Below are 20,446 nucleotides of genomic sequence, written 5' to 3'. Positions count from 1 at the left end.
TATGCATCCTGCTTAATTTTAAAACACAAATTTACAAACTAAGACAAAATATATATATAAGTTATTTTATTTTATACAATTATGTACACCAGAAACAAGTCTACCACAGTATATGTGCGTTCGACTTGATGCAGCGTTGCGCAGACCGTTTGCTGAATGACATAAAAGTACCGCGAGATTGATTGGAAAGCCGTGCTCTCGTGGTACTTTGACGTCATACTCCGATTAGTCTGCGCAGCGCTGCAAGAAGTCATACACGCATACACGGTCCATTTAAAAGCACAGCTACCGTAAAGTCCATACTATCAGTGCACCCGTGATGGGCTCTCTATGGGTGGACTTCAGCAGCTGACAGTGAAAGTAAATACACGACACTTTACGGTAGTGTTGTGCTGTGGTTTACTTTGGTGTTGAAGATTGACGCGCATGGAGGCGATATTAAACTACAGATCGGAGGATTTGGAGGATTATTATGGGCGGCTGGGATGTGATGAGTTGTCCACGGTAAATGCACAAGTTACGAGTTCAACTCTCTTTACTGTTTTTACGCATTTATCGATGCTGCTAGATTTAACGTAGTTTTAAAGTCAAATGCATCAATAAATGTCAAAATGGTGCCTGTTAACATGTAAATATGTGCGTAAATCATCTTTTGAATAACATCATTGAATCTTTGCTTATCTAATTATATCATCATTGACAGCCTGTTGCATGTATGAGACATCATTCATCACGTAATGATGACGATGATGGGTGAACAGCTGGAAGATGCACTAAACCATCTCTTTACATGATGATCACGAGGCTGCTAAAATAACCCTGTGACAAATGCATTTTGTCTTCTTTTCCATCTCTCTCTCTCTCTCTCTCTCTCTCTCTCTCTCTCTCTCTCTCTCTCTCTCTCTCTCTCTCTCTCTCTCTCTCTCTCTCTCTCTCTCTCTCTCATAGACTGAACAGATTATTAATGAGTTCAAAGTACGAGCCTTGGCTTGTCACCCAGACAAACATCCAGAGAACCCCAAAGCAGGTACATCTGTAAAATCAATCATAATTTCATAATGTCATGCACATGTCAGATAACTTTTGAATGACTTCTTGCAGTTGAGGATTTCCAGAAGTTACAGGAAGCTAAGGAAGTTCTCACAGATGAGAAGAAAAGAAAGAGTTATGATCTCTGGCTCAGAAGTCGAATCGCAATCCCATTCAGTGAGTGGCAAGCGCTCAGTGACTCAGTTAAATCGGTAAGCACTGAATGTTAGCATACTGTTATCATTCAGTATCATAGTTGCTGTAATAACTACAGTTCTGTGTCTTTCACTGACTGGTTGTTCAGTCAATGCATTGGGCTGTTCGGGCAAAAAAGGAGCCAATGCTGGAAGCCGCTAAAGATCCGGATACATTGAAGTCAGGAGATCAAGAGACTCCACCAGACAGTGAAGCAAATAAAGAAGAGAAAACATCTGATCAACTACCATCAAGTAAGAGAAATAATGATGAAACCATAAGATGAGTGACAGGACAATTTGTTTTGTATCTGTATATCTTCTTGATACCAAGAATTTCAAATTTCAAACATAAAATGAAAACTAAAATAAAGAAAATAGCATATTGGGTAAAGGGAGGAAGACATTCTAGATAGAATAAGATCTTTGATGTAATAGATTTTCTGTTGTATTATGTCTGTTTCACAGGTGAGTATTGGCATCGCAGGTTCCGCTGGGCCGCTGAAACTCCTTCAGGCCTTTTACAGAAGTTCAGAAACTATGAAATATAAAAATTAATTGATTCATTTGCTCTTTACTTGGCTTTGTGTGTTTGTGTTTGTCTTTTGTGACATGTAAATCAAGACCAACTGATGTTTTATAATTTCTGACATCTGTCAACTTTTACCTGGTGTTTTTTTTTATTGCTGATGCTTTATACGGCTGTATGGCTTAAATTCTATTTAGATTGATTATTGAGAGGGTATTACATATTTAGCTTGACATGTAAAGTTTGCACAGGAAATGATTCTGACTACCATAAAGATAATGTTGATTCTATTTATTTAAATAATATACAACTAGTATACTAATTTAAATGTCAACTATTAATAATAATTATTTATAAATATAGCTGCAAGCAGCAATGCCGGGGTCAAGCCGAAAAGGGCACAAAAGGATGTAAAATTGAGATTGGATAAGCAGATTGAAGAACCTAGGTAAATCTAATAATTTTAGATGAAAAAACAAAAAAGTTATCAACAAAATTAATCTAAGTTCTTGTCTACTGCAATCGTCCTTCTGTTATTGACAATCATGGAACATTAGAACACTGAAGGACATGTGAGTGGTGTTTGCAGTGGTCACATCATGTTACAACAAGTTTAATTAGTCAAAAGAGACCATCCCCATGTCTCTACGATGTTCTGATGCAGAGATATAGCTTTTGCAAAAACGGTTGATAAGGTATTCTCAATGGTTGCTAGGGAGTAAATTGGCAACCACCAGTGATTATAGTCAAAGCCATGAAAGGAATAATCCATGATGACTCATGGTTTTAGATGTGTTGTTGCAGTAGTTTTAGGCAAAAATACCATATTCCATCTCAAAACCAGTAGGTGGCGCAATGAAAAAATTGTGCATGCAACATCAGGTCATGATTGTGTTACATCTAGCTAGTTTTATGACTATACACTTTAGTTTAGTTAAGAAACAGTTGTATGACCATAGGGCTGGCTTGTTATCAAAGGTTTTGTTCAATTATAAGGCCATCTAGTGGTGCAAGCATACAATTTTTTTTTGTGTGGCCTCAGAATGTGCTCATGCATCATCGTATCAAATCTGGTGAAAAAATCTCTTTTCGTTACAAAGTTACAACCATTTATGTGTAAAAAACACAAAATTTGAAGGTAATTTTTCGTTTTTTGCAATTTTCGGCCATTTCTGATGAAAATTTTAATATAACGCCAATAGAACTTTTTGTTCAGAAGGTAAGGTTAGTTTCTTCCTATGGTGTTTTCGAGTCGATCGGAAAAACGTTCGCGGAGATATTTACGCGTGTTTCTTAAGTGCTATTTTGCTGCGCAGGGTTAACCGTAAGGCGAATTCGGGTATGTTTGGTATCGTTGGACTCGGCAACTATTTAGAACTCAAAGGAAACAAGTCCTGTGAAAATATGTCAATCGGAGCCAAAGTTATAGGCATGTAAAACATAAGTCTGACCACTAGGTGGCGCTGTGACGAAACTCTGCATGCACCCTTAGTTCCTGACTGGCATCACAAATACAAAGTATCGTGTCAATAGGCTTAAGTTTGGCGAAGATACAGCCTCAAATCCGTTTTTTTGAGCTCTACGTAAAATTTGTTGACGCGCTATACGACAACGGATTGGTTTATCAAAATTCTTTTAATAACTTTTTGCCTTGAGTGTCTCTAGATGGTGCATACCGATTTTCAAGGCAATCCGGCAAAAGCTCTAGGACGAGTTCGCAAAAGTAGGTTTTATGAATATTTAAAAATGGCGGGAAAATTTTCATGACGGAAAATGACGTCATAGGGTCCAATCGAATCGTCTTGAGCCAAGGAATCAGAGGAAACAAGAATTTAATTTCTAGGACGTACGGGTCAGAAGTTATAGGCAAAAACATAAGTGCAATTTTGGACTGTTGGTGGCGCTAGTGGGTTAGATATAGAGACTCCAAATTTGCTGTGGGGACACATTGGACTGTCGTTTATCAGTGTGCCAAATTTCATAACTTTCCTACGTACGGTTCTATGGGCTGCCATAGACCGCAATGGCGGAAGAAGAATAACTAATAAATATAGCTGCAAGCAGCAATTACCGGGGTCAAGCCAAAAAGGGCACAGAAGAAAGTAAAGTTGAGTTCGGATGAGCAGTTTAAAGAACCTAGGAACATCTTTTGATTTCAGACAAAACAATATAACAGTTATCAGCAAAAGAGCTGTGTTCTCATTTAGTGAAATCTCCCCCTCTCTTCTCAACTAGCATTGATAACTAGAACACTGAAGGAAATGTGAGTGGTGCTTGCAGTGGTAATACTCAGCTTACAAAATGTTACAGTGGTGTTAATGAGTCAAAAGAGCCCATCCCCATGTCTCTACGATAATCTGATGCAGAGATATAGCTCTTGCAAAAACGGTTGATAAGGTATTCTCATTGGTTGCTAGAGAGTAAATTGACATCCACCAGTGATTATAATCCAAGCCATGAAATGAATAATTCATGATGACTTATGGTTTTAGATGTGTTGTTGCAGTAGTTTTAGGCAAAAATTACCATTTTCTATCTCAAAACTACTAGGTGGCACACTGACAAAATTATGCATGCAACCTCAAATCATAACTGTGTTGTATCTAGCTAGTTTAATGACTATACACTTTAGTTTAGTGAAGAAACAGTTGTATGACCATAGGATTGGCTTGATATCACAGGTTTTGTTCAATTATAACGCCATCTAGTGGTGGAAGCATACAATTTTTTTTGTGTGGCCTCATACTGTGGTCATACATCAGCGTATCAAATATGGTGAAAAAATCTCTTTTCGTTGCGAAGTTATAACCATTTATGTGTAAAAAATACAAAATGTAAAGGTAATTTTTCGTTTTTTGCATTTTTCGGCCATTTCTGATGAAAATTTTAATATAACCCCAATGGAACTTTTTGTTCAGAAGGTAAGGTTAGTTTCTTCGTATGGTGTTTTCGAGTCGATTGGAATTACGCTCGCGGAGATATTCGCATGTGTTTTTTAAGTGCTGTTTTGCTGCGCAGGGTTAACCGTAAGGCGAAATCTGGCATGTTTGGTATCGTTGGACTCGGCAACTATTCAGGACTTCAATGAAACAAGTCCCGTGAAAAAACGTCGATCATGTCCAAAGTTATAGGCATGTAAAGCATAAGTCTGACCACTAGGTGGCGCTGCGACGAAACGGTGCATGCACACTCAGTTCCTGACTGGCATCTCAATTAACAAGTTTCGTGTCAATAGGCCTAAGTTTGGCGAAGATACAGCCTAAAATCTGTTTTTTTTGCGCTCTACCTAAAATTCGTTGACGCGCTATACGACAACGGATTGGTTTATCAAAATTCTTTTGATAACTTTTTGCCGTGAGTGTCTGTAGATGCTACATACCGATTTTCTTGGCAATCGGGCAAAAGCTCTAGGACGAGTTCGCAAAAGTAGGTTTTACGAATAATTCAAAATGGCGGAAAAATTTTCATGACGGAAAATGATGTCATAGGGTCCAGTCGAATCGGCTTGAGCCAAGGAATCAGAAGAATCAAGAATTTCGTTTCTAGGACTTACGGGTCAGAAGTTATAAGTGAAAACGTAAGTGCAACTTTGGACTGTTGGTGGCGCTAGAGGGTTGGAGATAGAGACTCCAAATTTGCTGTGGAGACACATTGGACTGTCCTTTATCAGTGTGCCAAATTTCATAACTTTCCTACGTACGGTTCTATGGGCTGCCATAGACCGCAATGGCGGAAGAAGAAACGGAAGAAGAATAACTAATAATTATAATAAGAAAACTAACAGATACAATAGGGGTCTTCGCCCATTCTGGGCTTGACCCCTAAATATAGCTGCAAGCAGCGATACCGGGGTCAAGCCAAACATGGCAAAAAATGATTCATACGTGATGACTGTCATGATTCCAGATCTAAGTTTGCATTACTTTTATGAAAAAATAGCAATTTTTTCATATCTTGAGACCACTAGGTGGCGCTGTGCCGAAACAATAGATGGTGCCTCAGAACATGACCCTGATGACTTATACCAAATTTAGTCTAAATATGATAAAGCGATACGGAGATATAGCCTTAAATGACTTGACCACTAGGGGGCACTGACCAAAACAATAGATGGGGACTCAGGTCATGATTGTGATGACACCCACCAAATTTGGTGTAAATACGATAAAGAGATGCAGAGATATAGCTTCAAATCTCTTGACCTCTAGGGGGCGCCGAAAAGTTTACAAATCCTCTCAGAACATGTTGCTGATGAACCATACCAAGTTTCATAACAATACGCAATTGCGTTTCTGAAATACCTGAACTTAAAGAAAAAATTCAAAATGGCCGACACACAAAATGGCCAACCAAAAACCATTTGGTATCGTTTGACTCGGCATGCCTCACAAAATCTAACAAGACCACTCTCATAATTTTACATTCAAGTTTGCAGCAGTTATAAGCAAAAATAGACATTTTTTATATCTCGTGACCAGTAGGGGGCAGTGTGACAAAATGGTGTATGCACCTTCAGGTCATCACTGTTATGACATATACCAAGTCTCATATCAATACACAAAAGTTTTGCAAAGATACAGGATCAAACACATTTTGGCGTGCTCGCCCTCACATTCTTTGATGCGTTATACGACAACGGATAGGTCTACCAAAAAGCTTTTGATAACTTTTTGTCTGGAGTGTCTCTAGATGATGCCTACCAAAATTCAAGCCAATCAAACAAGCGCTCTAGGAGGAGTTCGAAAAAGTAGGTGTTCAATATAATTCAAAATGGCCGACAGGAAGTAGGTTTGACTCTGACATATTTGGTACAGTCGGACTCAGCATGAGCCAAGGAATCAATAGAGTGAAGTCTTATGTCAGTGTGGCAATTAAATCAAATGCCATAAAGATTTAAAAAAAAATTTTTTACTTATCCTGACCACTAGGTGGCGCCGTCCTAAAGATTTATAGGTGCGCTCAGAACATGTCACTGATGAACCACACCAAATTTCGTAGCGATACGCCATTCTGTTTGTGAAATACTGAACTTAATGAGAAAATTCAAAATGGCCGACACCCAAAATGGCCGCCCGAAAACCGTTTGTTATCGTTTGACTCGGCATGCCTCAAGGAATCTAACAAGACTACCTTCATGATTTTAGACTCAAGTTTGAAGTAGTTATAAGCGAAAATAGGCATTTTTCGAATCTTGTGACCACCAGGTGGCGTTGTGACGAAACGTTGCAGGTACCCTCAGGTCATGACTGTAATGACATATACCAAGTTTCGTGTCGATACATATAAGTTTTGCGAAGATACGGCCTCACGTCCGTTTTGGCGTGCTCGCCGCCTTATATGTTGTCACTGTATACGAGAACGCATTGGTCTATCAAAAAGCTTTTGATAACTTTTGGTCTGGGGTGTCTCTAGATGCTACATTCCAAAGGACATGCAAATCGGACAAACGCTCTAGGAGGAGTTCGAAAAAGTAGGTTTTAAGGAAAATTCAAAATGGTGGAAAGATTTGCATGACAGAAATGACATCATAGAGTGGACTCGAATCATCACGAGCAAAGGATTCAGAAGAAACAAGAATTTTGTGTCTAGGACTCACGGTTCAGAAGTTATGAGCACGAACATAAGTGCATTTTTGGACTGTTGGTGGCGCTAGAGGGTTTGAGTTAGACACACCAATGTTGCTATAGTAACTTCTGAGACTGTCCTCTACATGTGTGCCAAATTTCATAACTTTCCTACGTACGGTTCTATGGGCTGCCATTGACTTCAATGGAGGAAGAAGGAAGAAGAATAATAATAAGAAAACTAACAGATACAATAGGTGTCTACGCCACTTCGTGGCTTGACCCCTAATTATAAATATAGCTGCAAGCAGCAATGCCGGGGTCAAGCCGAAAAGGGCACAAAAGGATGTAAAATTGAGATTGGATAAGCAGATTGAAGAACCTAGGTAAATCTAATAATTTTAGATGAAAAAACAAAAAAGTTATCAACAAAATTAATCTAAGTTCTTGTCTACTGCAATCGTCCTTCTGTTATTGACAATCATGGAACATTAGAACACTGAAGGACATGTGAGTGGTGTTTGCAGTGGTCACATCATGTTACAACAAGTTTAATTAGTCAAAAGAGACCATCCCCATGTCTCTACGATGTTCTGATGCAGAGATATAGCTTTTGCAAAAACGGTTGATAAGGTATTCTCAATGGTTGCTAGGGAGTAAATTGGCAACCACCAGTGATTATAGTCAAAGCCATGAAAGGAATAATCCATGATGACTCATGGTTTTAGATGTGTTGTTGCAGTAGTTTTAGGCAAAAATACCATATTCCATCTCAAAACCAGTAGGTGGCGCAATGAAAAAATTGTGCATGCAACATCAGGTCATGATTGTGTTACATCTAGCTAGTTTTATGACTATACACTTTAGTTTAGTTAAGAAACAGTTGTATGACCATAGGGCTGGCTTGTTATCAAAGGTTTTGTTCAATTATAAGGCCATCTAGTGGTGCAAGCATACAATTTTTTTTGTGTGGCCTCAGAATGTGCTCATGCATCATCGTATCAAATCTGGTGAAAAAATCTCTTTTCGTTACAAAGTTACAACCATTTATGTGTAAAAAACACAAAATTTGAAGGTAATTTTTCGTTTTTTGCAATTTTCGGCCATTTCTGATGAAAATTTTAATATAACGCCAATAGAACTTTTTGTTCAGAAGGTAAGGTTAGTTTCTTCCTATGGTGTTTTCGAGTCGATCGGAAAAACGTTCGCGGAGATATTTACGCGTGTTTCTTAAGTGCTATTTTGCTGCGCAGGGTTAACCGTAAGGCGAATTCGGGTATGTTTGGTATCGTTGGACTCGGCAACTATTTAGAACTCAAAGGAAACAAGTCCTGTGAAAATATGTCAATCGGAGCCAAAGTTATAGGCATGTAAAACATAAGTCTGACCACTAGGTGGCGCTGTGACGAAACTCTGCATGCACCCTTAGTTCCTGACTGGCATCACAAATACAAAGTATCGTGTCAATAGGCTTAAGTTTGGCGAAGATACAGCCTCAAATCCGTTTTTTTGAGCTCTACGTAAAATTTGTTGACGCGCTATACGACAACGGATTGGTTTATCAAAATTCTTTTAATAACTTTTTGCCTTGAGTGTCTCTAGATGGTGCATACCGATTTTCAAGGCAATCCGGCAAAAGCTCTAGGACGAGTTCGCAAAAGTAGGTTTTATGAATATTTAAAAATGGCGGGAAAATTTTCATGACGGACAATGACGTCATAGGGTCCAATCGAATCGTCTTGAGCCAAGGAATCAGAGGAAACAAGAATTTAATTTCTAGGACGTACGGGTCAGAAGTTATAGGCAAAAACATAAGTGCAATTTTGGACTGTTGGTGGCGCTAGTGGGTTAGATATAGAGACTCCAAATTTGCTGTGGGGACACATTGGACTGTCGTTTATCAGTGTGCCAAATTTCATAACTTTCCTACGTACGGTTCTATGGGCTGCCATAGACCGCAATGGCGGAAGAAGAATAACTAATAAATATAGCTGCAAGCAGCGATACCGGGGTCAAGCCAAACATGGCAAAAAATGATTCATACGTGATGACTGTCATGATTTAAGATCTAAGTTTGCATTTGTTTTATGAAAAAAATAGTAATTTTCTTGTATCTTGAGACCACTAGGTGGCACTTTGCCGAAACAATAGATGGTGCCTCAGGTCATGACTGTGATGACACATACCAAATTTAGTGTAACTACAATAAAGCGATACGGAGATATAGCCTTAAATGACTTGACCACTAGGGGGCACTGACCAAACAATAAATTGTGACTCAGGTCTTGATTGTGATGACACCCACCAAATTTGGTGTAAATACGATAAAGAGATGCAGAGATATAGCTTCAAATCTCTTGACCACTAGGGGGCGCCGAAAAGTTTACAAGTCCTCCCAGAACATGTTGGTGATGAACCATACCAAGTTTCATAACAATACGCAATTGCGTTTCTGAAATACTTGAACTTAAAGAAAAAATTCAAAATGGCCGACACACAAAATGGCCGACCAAAAACCATTTGGTATCGTTTGACTCGGCATGCCTAACGAAATCTAACAAGACCGGTCTCATAATTTTACATTCAAGTTTGCAGTAGTTATAAGCAAAAATAGACATTTTTTATATCTCGTGACCAGTAGGGGGCAGTGTGACGAAATTGTGCATGCACCCTCAGGTCATCACTGTTATGACATATACTAAGTCTCATATTAATACACAAAAGTTTTGTGAAGATACAGGCTCAAACACATTTTGGCGTGCTCGCCCTCGCATTCTTTGATGCGTTATACGACAACGGATAGGTCTACCGAAAAGCTTTTGATAACTTTTTGTCTAGAGTGTCTCTAGATGATGCATACCAAAAATCAAGCCAATTACACGAGCGCTCTAGGAGGAGTTCGAAAAAGTAGGTGTTCAATATAATTCAAAATGGCCGACAGGAAGTAGGTTTGACTCAGACATATTTTGTACAGTCGGACTCAGCATGAGCCAAGGAATCAATAGAGTGAAGTCTATTGTTATACTGGCAATTGAATCAAATGCTATAAAGATTTTAAGCAATTTATTTACATATCCTGACCACTAGGTGGCGCCGTCCTAAAGATTTATAGGTGCGCTCAGAGCATGTCACTGATCAACCATGCCAAATATCGTAGCGATACGCCATTCTGTTTGTGAAATACTGAACTTAATGAGAAAATTCAAAATGGCCGACACCCAAAATGGCCGACCGAAAACCGTTTGGTATCGTTTGACTCGGCATGCCTCAAGGAATCTAACAAGACCACCTTCGTGATTTTAGACTCAAGTTTGAAGTAGTTATAAGCGAAAATATGCATTTTTCGAATCTCGTGACCACTAGGTGGCGCTGTGACGAAACGTTGCAGGCACCCTCAGGTCATGACTATAATGACATATACCAAGTTTCGTGTCGATACAATAAAGATTTGCGAAGATATGGCCTCACGTCCGTTTTGGCGTGCTCGCCGCCATATATGTTGTCAATTTATACAAGAACGCATTGGTCTATCAAAAAGCTTTTGATAACTTTTTGTCTGGGGTGTCTCTAGATGCTATATACCAAAGGACATGCAAATCGGACGGACGCTCTAGGAGGAGTTCGAAAAAGTAGGTTTTACGGAAAAATCAAAATGGCGGAAAGATTTGCATGACACAAATGACATCAACGTATGCAATTGAATCATCATGAGCCAAGGATTCAGAAGAAACAGGAATTTAGTTTCTAGGACTCACGGGTCAGAAGTTATGAGCATGAACATAAGTGGATTTTTGGACTGTTGGTGGCGCTAGAGGGTTTGAGTCAGACACACCAATGTTGCTATAGTAACTTCTAAGACCGTCCTCTACATGTGTGCCAAATTTCATAACTTTCCTATGTACGGTTCTATGGGCTGCCATTGACTTCAATGGCGGAAGAACAAGAAGAAGAATAATATATAATAATAATAATAAATATAGCTGCAAGCAGCGATACCGGGGTCAAGCCAAACATGGCAAAAAATGATTCATACGTGATGACTGTCATGATTTAAGATCTAAGTTTGCATTAGTTTTATGAAAAAAATAGTAATTTTCTTGTATCTTGAGACCACTAGGTGGCGCTTTGCAGAAACAATAGATGGTGCCTCAGGTCATGACTGTGATGACACATACCAAATTTAGTGTAAATACAATAAAGCGATACGGAGATATAGCCTTAAATGACTTGACCACTAGGGGGCACTGACCAAACAATAAATTGTGACTCAGGTCTTGATTGTGATGACACCCACCAAATTTGGTGTAAATACGATAAAGAGATGCAGAGATATAGCTTCAAATCTCTTGACCACTAGGGGGCGCCGAAAAGTTTACAAGTCCTTCCAGAACATGTTGCTGATGAACCATACCAAGTTTCATAACAATACGCAATTGCGTTTCTGAAATACTTGAACTTAAAGAAAAAATTCAAAATGGCCGACACACAAAATGGCCGACCAAAAACCATTTGGTATCGTTTGACTCGGCATGCCTCACGAAATCTAACAAGAACACTCTCATAATTTTACATTCAAGTTTGCAGTAGTTATAAGCAAAAATAGACATTTTTTATATCTCGTGACCAGTAGGGGGCAGTGTGACGAAATGGTGCATGCACCCTCAGGTCATCACTGTTATGACATATACCAAGTCTCATATTAATACGCAAAAGTTTTGCGAAGATACAGGCTCAAACACATTTTGGCGTGCTCGCCCTCGCATTCTTTGATGCGTTATACGACAACGGATAGGTCTACCGAAAAGCTTTTGATAACTTTTTGTCTAGAGTGTCTCTAGATGATGCATACCAAAAATCAAGCCAATCACACGAGCGCTCTAGGAGGAGTTCGAAAAAGTAGGTGTTCAATATAATTCAAAATGGCCGACAGGAAGTAGGTTTGACTCAGACATATTTGGTACAGTCGGACTCAGCATGAGCCAAGGAATCAATAGAGTGAAGTCTTATGTCATAGTGGCAATTTAATCAAATGATATAAAGATTTTAAACAATTTATTTACATATCCTGACCACTAGGTGGCGCTGTCCTAAAGATTTATAGGTGCGCTCAGAACATGTCACTGATGAACCATGCCAAATTTCGTAGCGATACGCCATTCTGTTTGTGAAATACTGAACTTAATGAGAAAATTCAAAATGGCCGACACCCAAAATGGCCGACCGAAAACCGTTTGGTATCGTTTGACTCGGCATGCCTCAAGGAATCTAACAAGACCACCTTCATGATTTTAGACTCAAGTTTGAAGTAGTTATAAGCGAAAATAGGCATTTTTCGAATCTCGTGACCACTAGGTGGCGCTGTGACGAAACGTTGCAGGCACCCTCAGGTCATGACTGTTATGACATATACCAAGTTTCGTGTCGATACAATAAAGTTTTGCGAAGATACAGCCACACGTCCGTTTTGGCGTGCTCGCCGCCATATATGTTGTTAATTTATACAAGAACGCATTGATCTATCAAAAAGCTTTTGATAACTTTTTGTCTTGGGTGTCTCTAGATGCTACATACCAAAGGACATGCAAATTGGACAAACGGTCTAGGAGGAGTTCGAAAAAGTAGGTTTTACGAAAAATTCAAAATGGCGGAAAGATGTGCATGACACAAATGACATCAATGTGTGCATTTGAATCATCATGAGCCAAGGATTCAGAGGAAACAAGAATTTAGTTTCTAGGACTCACGGGTCAGAAGTTATGAGCATGAACATAAGTGGATTTTTGGACTGTTGGTGGCGCTAGAGGGTTTGAGTCAGACACACCAATGTTGCTATAGTAACTTCTAAGACCGTCCTCTACATGTGTGCCAAATTTCATAACTTTCCTATGTACGGTTCTATGGGCTGCCATTGACTTCAATGGCGGAAGAACAAGAAGAAGAATAATATATAATAATAATAATAAATATAGCTGCAAGCAGCGATACCGGGGTCAAGCCAAACATGGCAAAAAATGATTCATACGTGATGACTGTCATGATTTAAGATCTAAGTTTGCATTAGTTTTATGAAAAAAAATAGCAATTTTTTTCGTATCTTGAGACCACTAGGTGGCGCTTTGCCGAAACAATAGATGGTGCCTCAGGTCATGACTGTGATGACACATACCAAATTTAGTGTAAATACGATAAAGCGATACGGAGATATAGCCTTAAATGACTTGACCACTAGGGGGCACTGACCAAACAATAAATTGTGACTCAGGTCTTGATTGTGATGACACCCACCAAATTTGGTGTAAATACAATAAAGCGATACGGAGATATAGCCTTAAATGACTTGACCACTAGGGGGCACTGACCAAATAATAAATTATGACTCAGGTCTTGATTGTGATGACACCCACCAAATTTGGTGTAAATACAATAAAGAGATGCAGAGATATAGCCTTAAATGACTTGACCACTAGGGGGCACTGACCAAAAAATAAATTGTGACTCAGGTCTTGATTGTGATGACACCCACCAAATTTGGTGTAAATACAATAAAGAGATGCAGAGATATAGCCTTAAATAACTTGACCACTAGGGGGCACTGACCAAAAAATAAATTGTGACTCAGGTCTTGATTGTGATGACACCCACCAAATTTGGTGTAAATACGATAAAGAGATGCAGAGATATAGCTTCAAATCTCTTGACCACTAGGGGGCACCGGAAAGTTTACAAGTCCTCCCAGAACATGTTGCTGATGAACCATACCAAGTTTCATAACAATACGTAATTGCGTTTCTGAAATACTTGAACTTAAAGAAAAATTCAAAATGGCCGACACACAAAATGGCCGACCAAAAACCATTTGGTATCGTTTGACTCGGCATGCCTCACGAAATCTAACAAGACCACTCTCATAATTTTACATTCAAGTTTGCAGTAGTTATAAGCAAAAATAGACATTTTTTATATCTCGTGACCAGTAGGGGGCAGTGTGACGAAATGGTGCATGCACCCTCAGGTCATCACTGTTATGACATATACCAAGTCTCATATTAATACACAAAAGTTTTGCGAAGATACAGGCTCAAACACATTTTGGCGTGCTCGCCCTCGCATTCTTTGATGCGTTATACGACAACAAATAGGTCTACCGAAAAGCTTTTGATAACTTTTTGTCTAGAGTGTCTCTAGATGATGCATACCAAAAATCAAGCCAATCACACGAGCGCTCTAGGAGGAGTTCGAAAAAGTAGGTGTTCAATATAATTCAAAATGGCCGACAGGAAGTAGGTTTGACTCAGACATATTTGGTACAGTCGGACTCAGCATGAGCCAAGGAATCAATAGAGTGAAGTCTTATGTCATAGTGGCAATTTAATCAAATGATATAAAGATTTTAAACAATTTATTTACATATCCTGACCACTAGGTGGCGCCGTCCTAAAGATTTATAGGTGCGCTCAGAACATGTCACTGATGAACCATGCCAAATTTCGTAGCGATACGCCATTCTGTTTGTGAAATACTGAACTTAATGAGAAAATTCAAAATGGCCGACACCCAAAATGGCCGACCGAAAACCGTTTGGTATCGTTTGACTCGGCATGCCTCAAGGAATCTAACAAGACCACCTTCATGATTTTAGACTCAAGTTTGAAGTAGTTATAAGCGAAAATAGGCATTTTTCGAATCTCGTGACCACTAGGTGGCGCTGTGACGAAACGTTGCAGGCACCCTCAGGTCATGACTGTAATGACATATACCAAGTTTCGTGTCGATACACCAAAGTGTTGCGAAGATACAGCCACACGTCTGTTTTGGCGTGCTCGCCGCCGTATATGTTGTTAATTTATACGAGAACGCATTGGTCTATCAAAAAGCTTTTGATAACTTTTTGTCAGAGGTGTCTCTAGATGCTATATACCAAAGGACATGCAAATCGGACAAACGCTCTAGGAGGAGTTCGAAAAAGTAGGTTTTACGGAAAATTCAAAATGGCGGAAAGATGTGCATGACACAAATGACATCAATGTGTGCAATTGAATCAACATGAGCCAAGGATTCAGAGGAAACAAGAATTTAGTTTCTAGGACTCACGGGTCAGAAGTTATGAGCATGAACATAAGTGGACTTTTGGACTGTTGGTGGCGCTAGAGAGTTTGAGTTAGACACACCAAATTTGCTATAGTAACTTCTAAGACTGTCCTGTACATGTGTGCCAAATTTCATAACTTTCCTATGTACGGTTCTATGGGCTGCCATTGACTTCAATGGCGGAAGAGGAAGAATAATAATAATAATAATAATAAGAAAACTAACAATAACAATAGGGTTCTACGCCCCTTCGGGGCTTGACCCCTAATAAGAAAACTAACAATAACAATAGGGTTCTACGCCCCTTCGGGGCTTGACCCCTAAATATAGCTGCAAGCAGCAATGCCGGGGTCAAGCCGAAAAGGGCACAAAAGGATGTCAAATTGAGATTGGAATAGCAGATTGAAGAACCTAGGTAAACCTAATAATTTTAGATGAAAAAACAAAAAAGTTATCAACAAAAACAATATAAGTTATTGTCTACTGCAATCGTCCTTCTGTTATTGACAATCATGGAACATTAGAGCACTGAAGGACATTTGAGTCGTGTTTGCAGTGGTAAAACATTTGTCACATCATGTTACAACAAGTTTAATTAGTCAAAAGAGACCATCCCCGTGTCTCTACGATGTTCTGATGCAGAGATATAGCTTTTGCAAAAACGGATGATAAGGTATTCTCAATGGTTGCTGGGGAGTGAATTGGCAACCACCAGTGATTATAGTCAAAGCCATGAAAGGAATAATCCATGATGACTCATGGTTTTAGATGTGTTGTTGCAGTAGTTTTAGGCAAAAATACCATATTCTATATCAAAACCAGTAGGTGGGGCAATGACAAAATTGTGCATGCAACATCAGGTCATGATTGTGTTACATCTAGCTAGTTTTATGACTATACACTTTAGTTTAGTGAAGAAACAGTTATATGACCATAAAGCTGGCTTGATATCAAAGTTTTTGTTCAATTATAAGGCCATCTAGAGGTGCAAGCATAAATTTTTTTGTGTGTGGCCTCGGAATGTGCTCATACATCAGCGTGTCAAATCTGGTGAAAAAATCTCTTTTCGTTACGAAGTTACAACCATTTATGTGTAAAAAACACAAAATTTGAAGGTAATTTTTCGTTTTTTGCAATTTTCGGCAATTTCTGAGGAAAATTTTAATATAACGCCAATAGAACTTTTTGTTCAGAAGGTAAGGTTAGTTTCTTCCTATGGTGTTTTTGAGTCGATCGGAATAACGCTCGCAGAGATATTCGCGCATGTTTTTTAAGTGCTGTTTTGCTGCACAGGGCTAACCGTAAGGCGAATTCTGGCATGTTTGGTATCGTTGGACTCGGCGACTATTCAGGACTTCAAGGAAACAAGTCCCGTAAAAATATGTCGATCGCAGCCAAAGTTATAGGTGTATAAAACATTTATCTGGCCACTAGGTGGCGCTGCGACGAAACTGTGCATGCACCCTCAGTTCCTGACTGGCATCACAAGTACCAAGTGTCGTGTCAATAGGCCTAAGTTTGACGAAGATACCGCCTAAAATCTGTTATTTTGAGCTCTACGTAAAATTCGTTAAGGCGGTATACGACAAAGGATTGCTGTATCGACATTCTTTTGATAACTTTTTGCCATGAGTGTCTCAAGATGATACATACCCATTTTCGTGGCAATCGGACAAAAGCTCTAGGACGAGTTCGAAAAAGTAGGTTTTACGAATAATTCAAAATGGCGGAAATATTTTCATGATGGAAAATATTATCAATGGTCCAATCGAATTGTCTTGAGCCAAGGAATGAGAGGAAACAAGAATTTCACTTCTAGGACGTACGGGTCAGAAGTTATAAGCAAAAATGTAAGTGCAACTTTGGACTGTTGGTGGCGCTAGTGGGTTAGACATAGAGACTCCAAATTTGCTGTGGGGACACATTGGACTGTCCTCTATCAGTGTGCCAAATTTCATAACTTTCCTACGTACGGTTCTATGGGCTGCCATAGACCGCAATGGCGGAAGAAGAAGAAGAAGAATAACTAATAATAAATATAGCTGCAAGCAGCGATACCGGGGTCAAGCCAAACATGGCAAAAAATGAATCATACGTGATGACTGCCATGAACTGATGACACCCACCAAATTTGGTGTAAATACAATAAAGGAATACAGAGATATAGCCTCAAATGTCTTGACCACTAGGGGGCACTGGCTAAAACAATAGATGGGGACTCGGAACAATACTGTAATAACACCCACCAAATTTGGTGTAAATACGATGAAGAGATTCAGAGATATAGCCTCAAATCTTTTTGACCACTAGGGGGACCAAAAAGTTTACAAGTGCTCTCAGAACATGTTGCTGATGAACCATACCAAGTTTCATAACAATACGCAATTGCGTTTATGAAATACTTGAACTTAGAGAAAAAATCAAAATGGCCGACACCCAAAATGGCCGACCGAAAACCATTTGGTATCGTTTGACTCGACATGCTTCAGGAAATCTAACAAAAGCACTCTCATAATTTTACACACATGCTTGCAGAAGTTATAAGCAAAAATTGACGATTTTTATATCTCGTGACCACTAGGGGGCACTGTGACGAAACGGTGCATGCACCCTAACGTCATCACTGTTATGACATATACCAAGTCTCATATCAATACGCAAAAGTTTTGCGAAGATACAGGCTCAAACACATTTTGGCGTGCTCGCCCTCGCATTCTTTGATGCGTTATACAACAACGGATAGGTCTACCAAAAAGCTTTTGATAACTTTTTGTCTGGAGTGTCTCTAGATGATGCATACCAAAAATCAAGCCAATCACACGAGCGCTCTAGGAGGAGTTCGAAAAAGTAGGTGTTCAATATAATTCAAAATGGCCGACAGGAAGTAGGTTTGACTCAGACATATTTGGTACAGTCTGACTCAGCATGAGCCAAGGAATCAAAAGAGTGAAGTCTTATGTCATAGTGGCAATTTAATCAAATGATATAAAGATTTTAAACAATTTATTTACATATCCTGACCACTAGGTGGCGCTGTCCTAAAGATTTATAGGTGCGCTCAGAACATGTCAATGATGAACCATGCCAAATTTCGTAGCAATACGCCATTCTGTTTGTGAAATACTGAACTTAATGAGAAAATTCAAAATGGCCGACACCCAAAATGGCCAACCGAAAACCGTTTGATATCGTTTGACTCGGCATGCCTCAAGGAATCTAACAAGACCACCTTCATGATTTTAGACTCAAGTTTGAAGTAGTTATAAGCAAAAATAGGCATTTTTCGAATCTCGTGACCACTAGGTGGCGCTGTGACGAAACATTGCAGGCACCCTCAGGTCATGACTGTTATGACATATACCAAGTTTCGTGTCGATACAATACAGTTTTGCGAAGATACGGCCTCACGTCCGTTTTGGCGTGCTCGCCGCCATATATGTTGTCAATTTATACGAGAACGCATTGGTCTATCAAAAAGCTTTTGATAACTTTTTGTCTTGGGTGTCTCTAGATGCTACATACCAAAGGACATGCAAATCGGACAAACGCTCTAGGAGGAGTTCGAAAAAGTAGGTTTTACGGAAAATTCAAAATGGCGGAAAGATTTGCATGACACAAATGACATCAATGTGTGCAATTGAATCATCATGAGCAAAGGATTCAGAGGAAACAAGAATTTAGTTTCTAGGACTCACGGGTCAGAAGTTATGAGCATGAATATAAGTGGATTTTTGGACTGTTGGTGGCGCTAGAGGGTTTGACTCAGACACACCAATGTTGCAATAGTAACTTCTGAGACTGTCCTCTACATGTGTGCCAAATTTCATAACTTTCCTACGTACGGTTCTATGGGCTGCCATTGACTTTTGGGTGGAAGAACGAGGAACAAGAATAATAATAAGAAAACTAACAATAACAATAGGGTTCTACGCCCCTTCGGGGCTTGACCCCTAAATATAGCTGCAAGCAGCGATACCGGGGTCAAGCCAAACATGGCAAAAAATGATTCATACGTGATGACTGTCATGATTTAAGATCTAAGTTTGCATTAGTTTTATGAAAAAATAGCAATTTTTTTGTATCTTGAGACCACTAGGTGGCGTGGTGCAGAAACAATAGATGGTGCCTCAGGTCATGACTGTGATGACACATACCAAATTTAGTGTAAATATGATAAAGCAATACAGAGATATAGCCTTAAATGACTTGACCACTAGGGGGCACTAACCAAACAATAAATTGTGACTCAGGTCTTGATTGTGATGACACCCACCAAATTTGGTGTAAATACAATAAAGAGATGCAGAGATATAGCCTTAAATGACTTGACCACTAGGGGGCACTAACCAAACAATAAATTGTGACTCAGGTCTTGATTGTGATGACACTCACCAAATTTGGTGTAAATACAATAAAGAGATGCAGAGATATAGCCTTAAATGACTTGACCACTAGGGGGCACTGACCAAAAAATAAATTGTGACTCAGGTCTTGATTGTGATGACACCCACCAAATTTGGTGTAAATACGATAAAGAGATGCAGAGATATAGCTTCAAATCTCTTAACCACTAGGGGGCACCGAAAAGTTTACAAGTCCTCCCAGAACATGTTGCTGATGAACCATACCAAGTTTCATAACAATACACAGTTGCGTTTCTGAAATACTTGAACTTAAAGAAAAATTCAAAATGGCCGACACACAAAATGGCCGACCAAAAACCATTTGGTATCGTTTGACTCGCCATGCCTCACGAAATCTAACAAGACCAGTCTCATAATTTTACATTCAAATTTGCAGTAGTTATAAGCAAAAATAGACATTTTTTATATCTCGTGACCAGTAGGGGGCAGTGTGACGAAATGGTGCATGCACCCTCAGGTCATCACTGTTATGACATATACCAAGTCTCATATTAATACGCAAAAGTTTTGCGAAGATACGGGCTCAAACACATTTTGGCGTGCTCGCCCTCGCATTCTTTGATGCGTTATACGACAACGGATAGGTCTACCGAAAATCTTTTGATAACTTTTTGTCTA

The 20,446-nt window shown here is 39.3% G+C and overlaps 1 protein-coding gene across 1 annotated transcript; it reads left to right on the top strand.

Annotated features, from left to right (window-relative positions):
• Positions 1-324: 324 nt before the first annotated feature.
• On the top strand, positions 325-2,108 carry dnajc12 (DnaJ (Hsp40) homolog, subfamily C, member 12). The gene is made up of 5 exons (XM_055169463.2): positions 325-504; positions 949-1,027; positions 1,102-1,241; positions 1,334-1,478; positions 1,692-2,108. The coding sequence occupies exons 1-5, from the start codon at positions 427-429 to the stop codon at positions 1,772-1,774; spliced, it is 525 nt and encodes a 174-aa protein (XP_055025438.2). The 5' UTR covers positions 325-426; the 3' UTR covers positions 1,775-2,108.
• The last annotated feature ends 18,338 nt before the right edge of the window (positions 2,109-20,446 follow it).

This window comes from Misgurnus anguillicaudatus, chromosome 11, assembly GCF_027580225.2.
Source record: "Misgurnus anguillicaudatus chromosome 11, ASM2758022v2, whole genome shotgun sequence".
In the NCBI taxonomy this organism is placed as follows: Eukaryota; Metazoa; Chordata; class Actinopteri; order Cypriniformes; family Cobitidae; genus Misgurnus; species Misgurnus anguillicaudatus.
This window is presented reverse-complemented; position numbering and strand designations above follow the sequence as displayed.

What these genes read in the sequence shown, in the direction of transcription:
- dnajc12 (XM_055169463.2), top strand. Translation starts at nt 427, where the DNA reads ATGGAGGCGATATTAAACTACAGATCGGAGGATTTGGAGGATTATTAT. An exon ending in GATGTGATGAGTTGTCCACG is followed by an intron (nt 505 to 948) that starts GTAAATGCACAA and finishes TCTCTCTCATAG; the next exon opens with ACTGAACAGATTATTAATGA. An exon ending in TCCAGAGAACCCCAAAGCAG is followed by an intron (nt 1,028 to 1,101) that starts GTACATCTGTAA and finishes GACTTCTTGCAG; the next exon opens with TTGAGGATTTCCAGAAGTTA.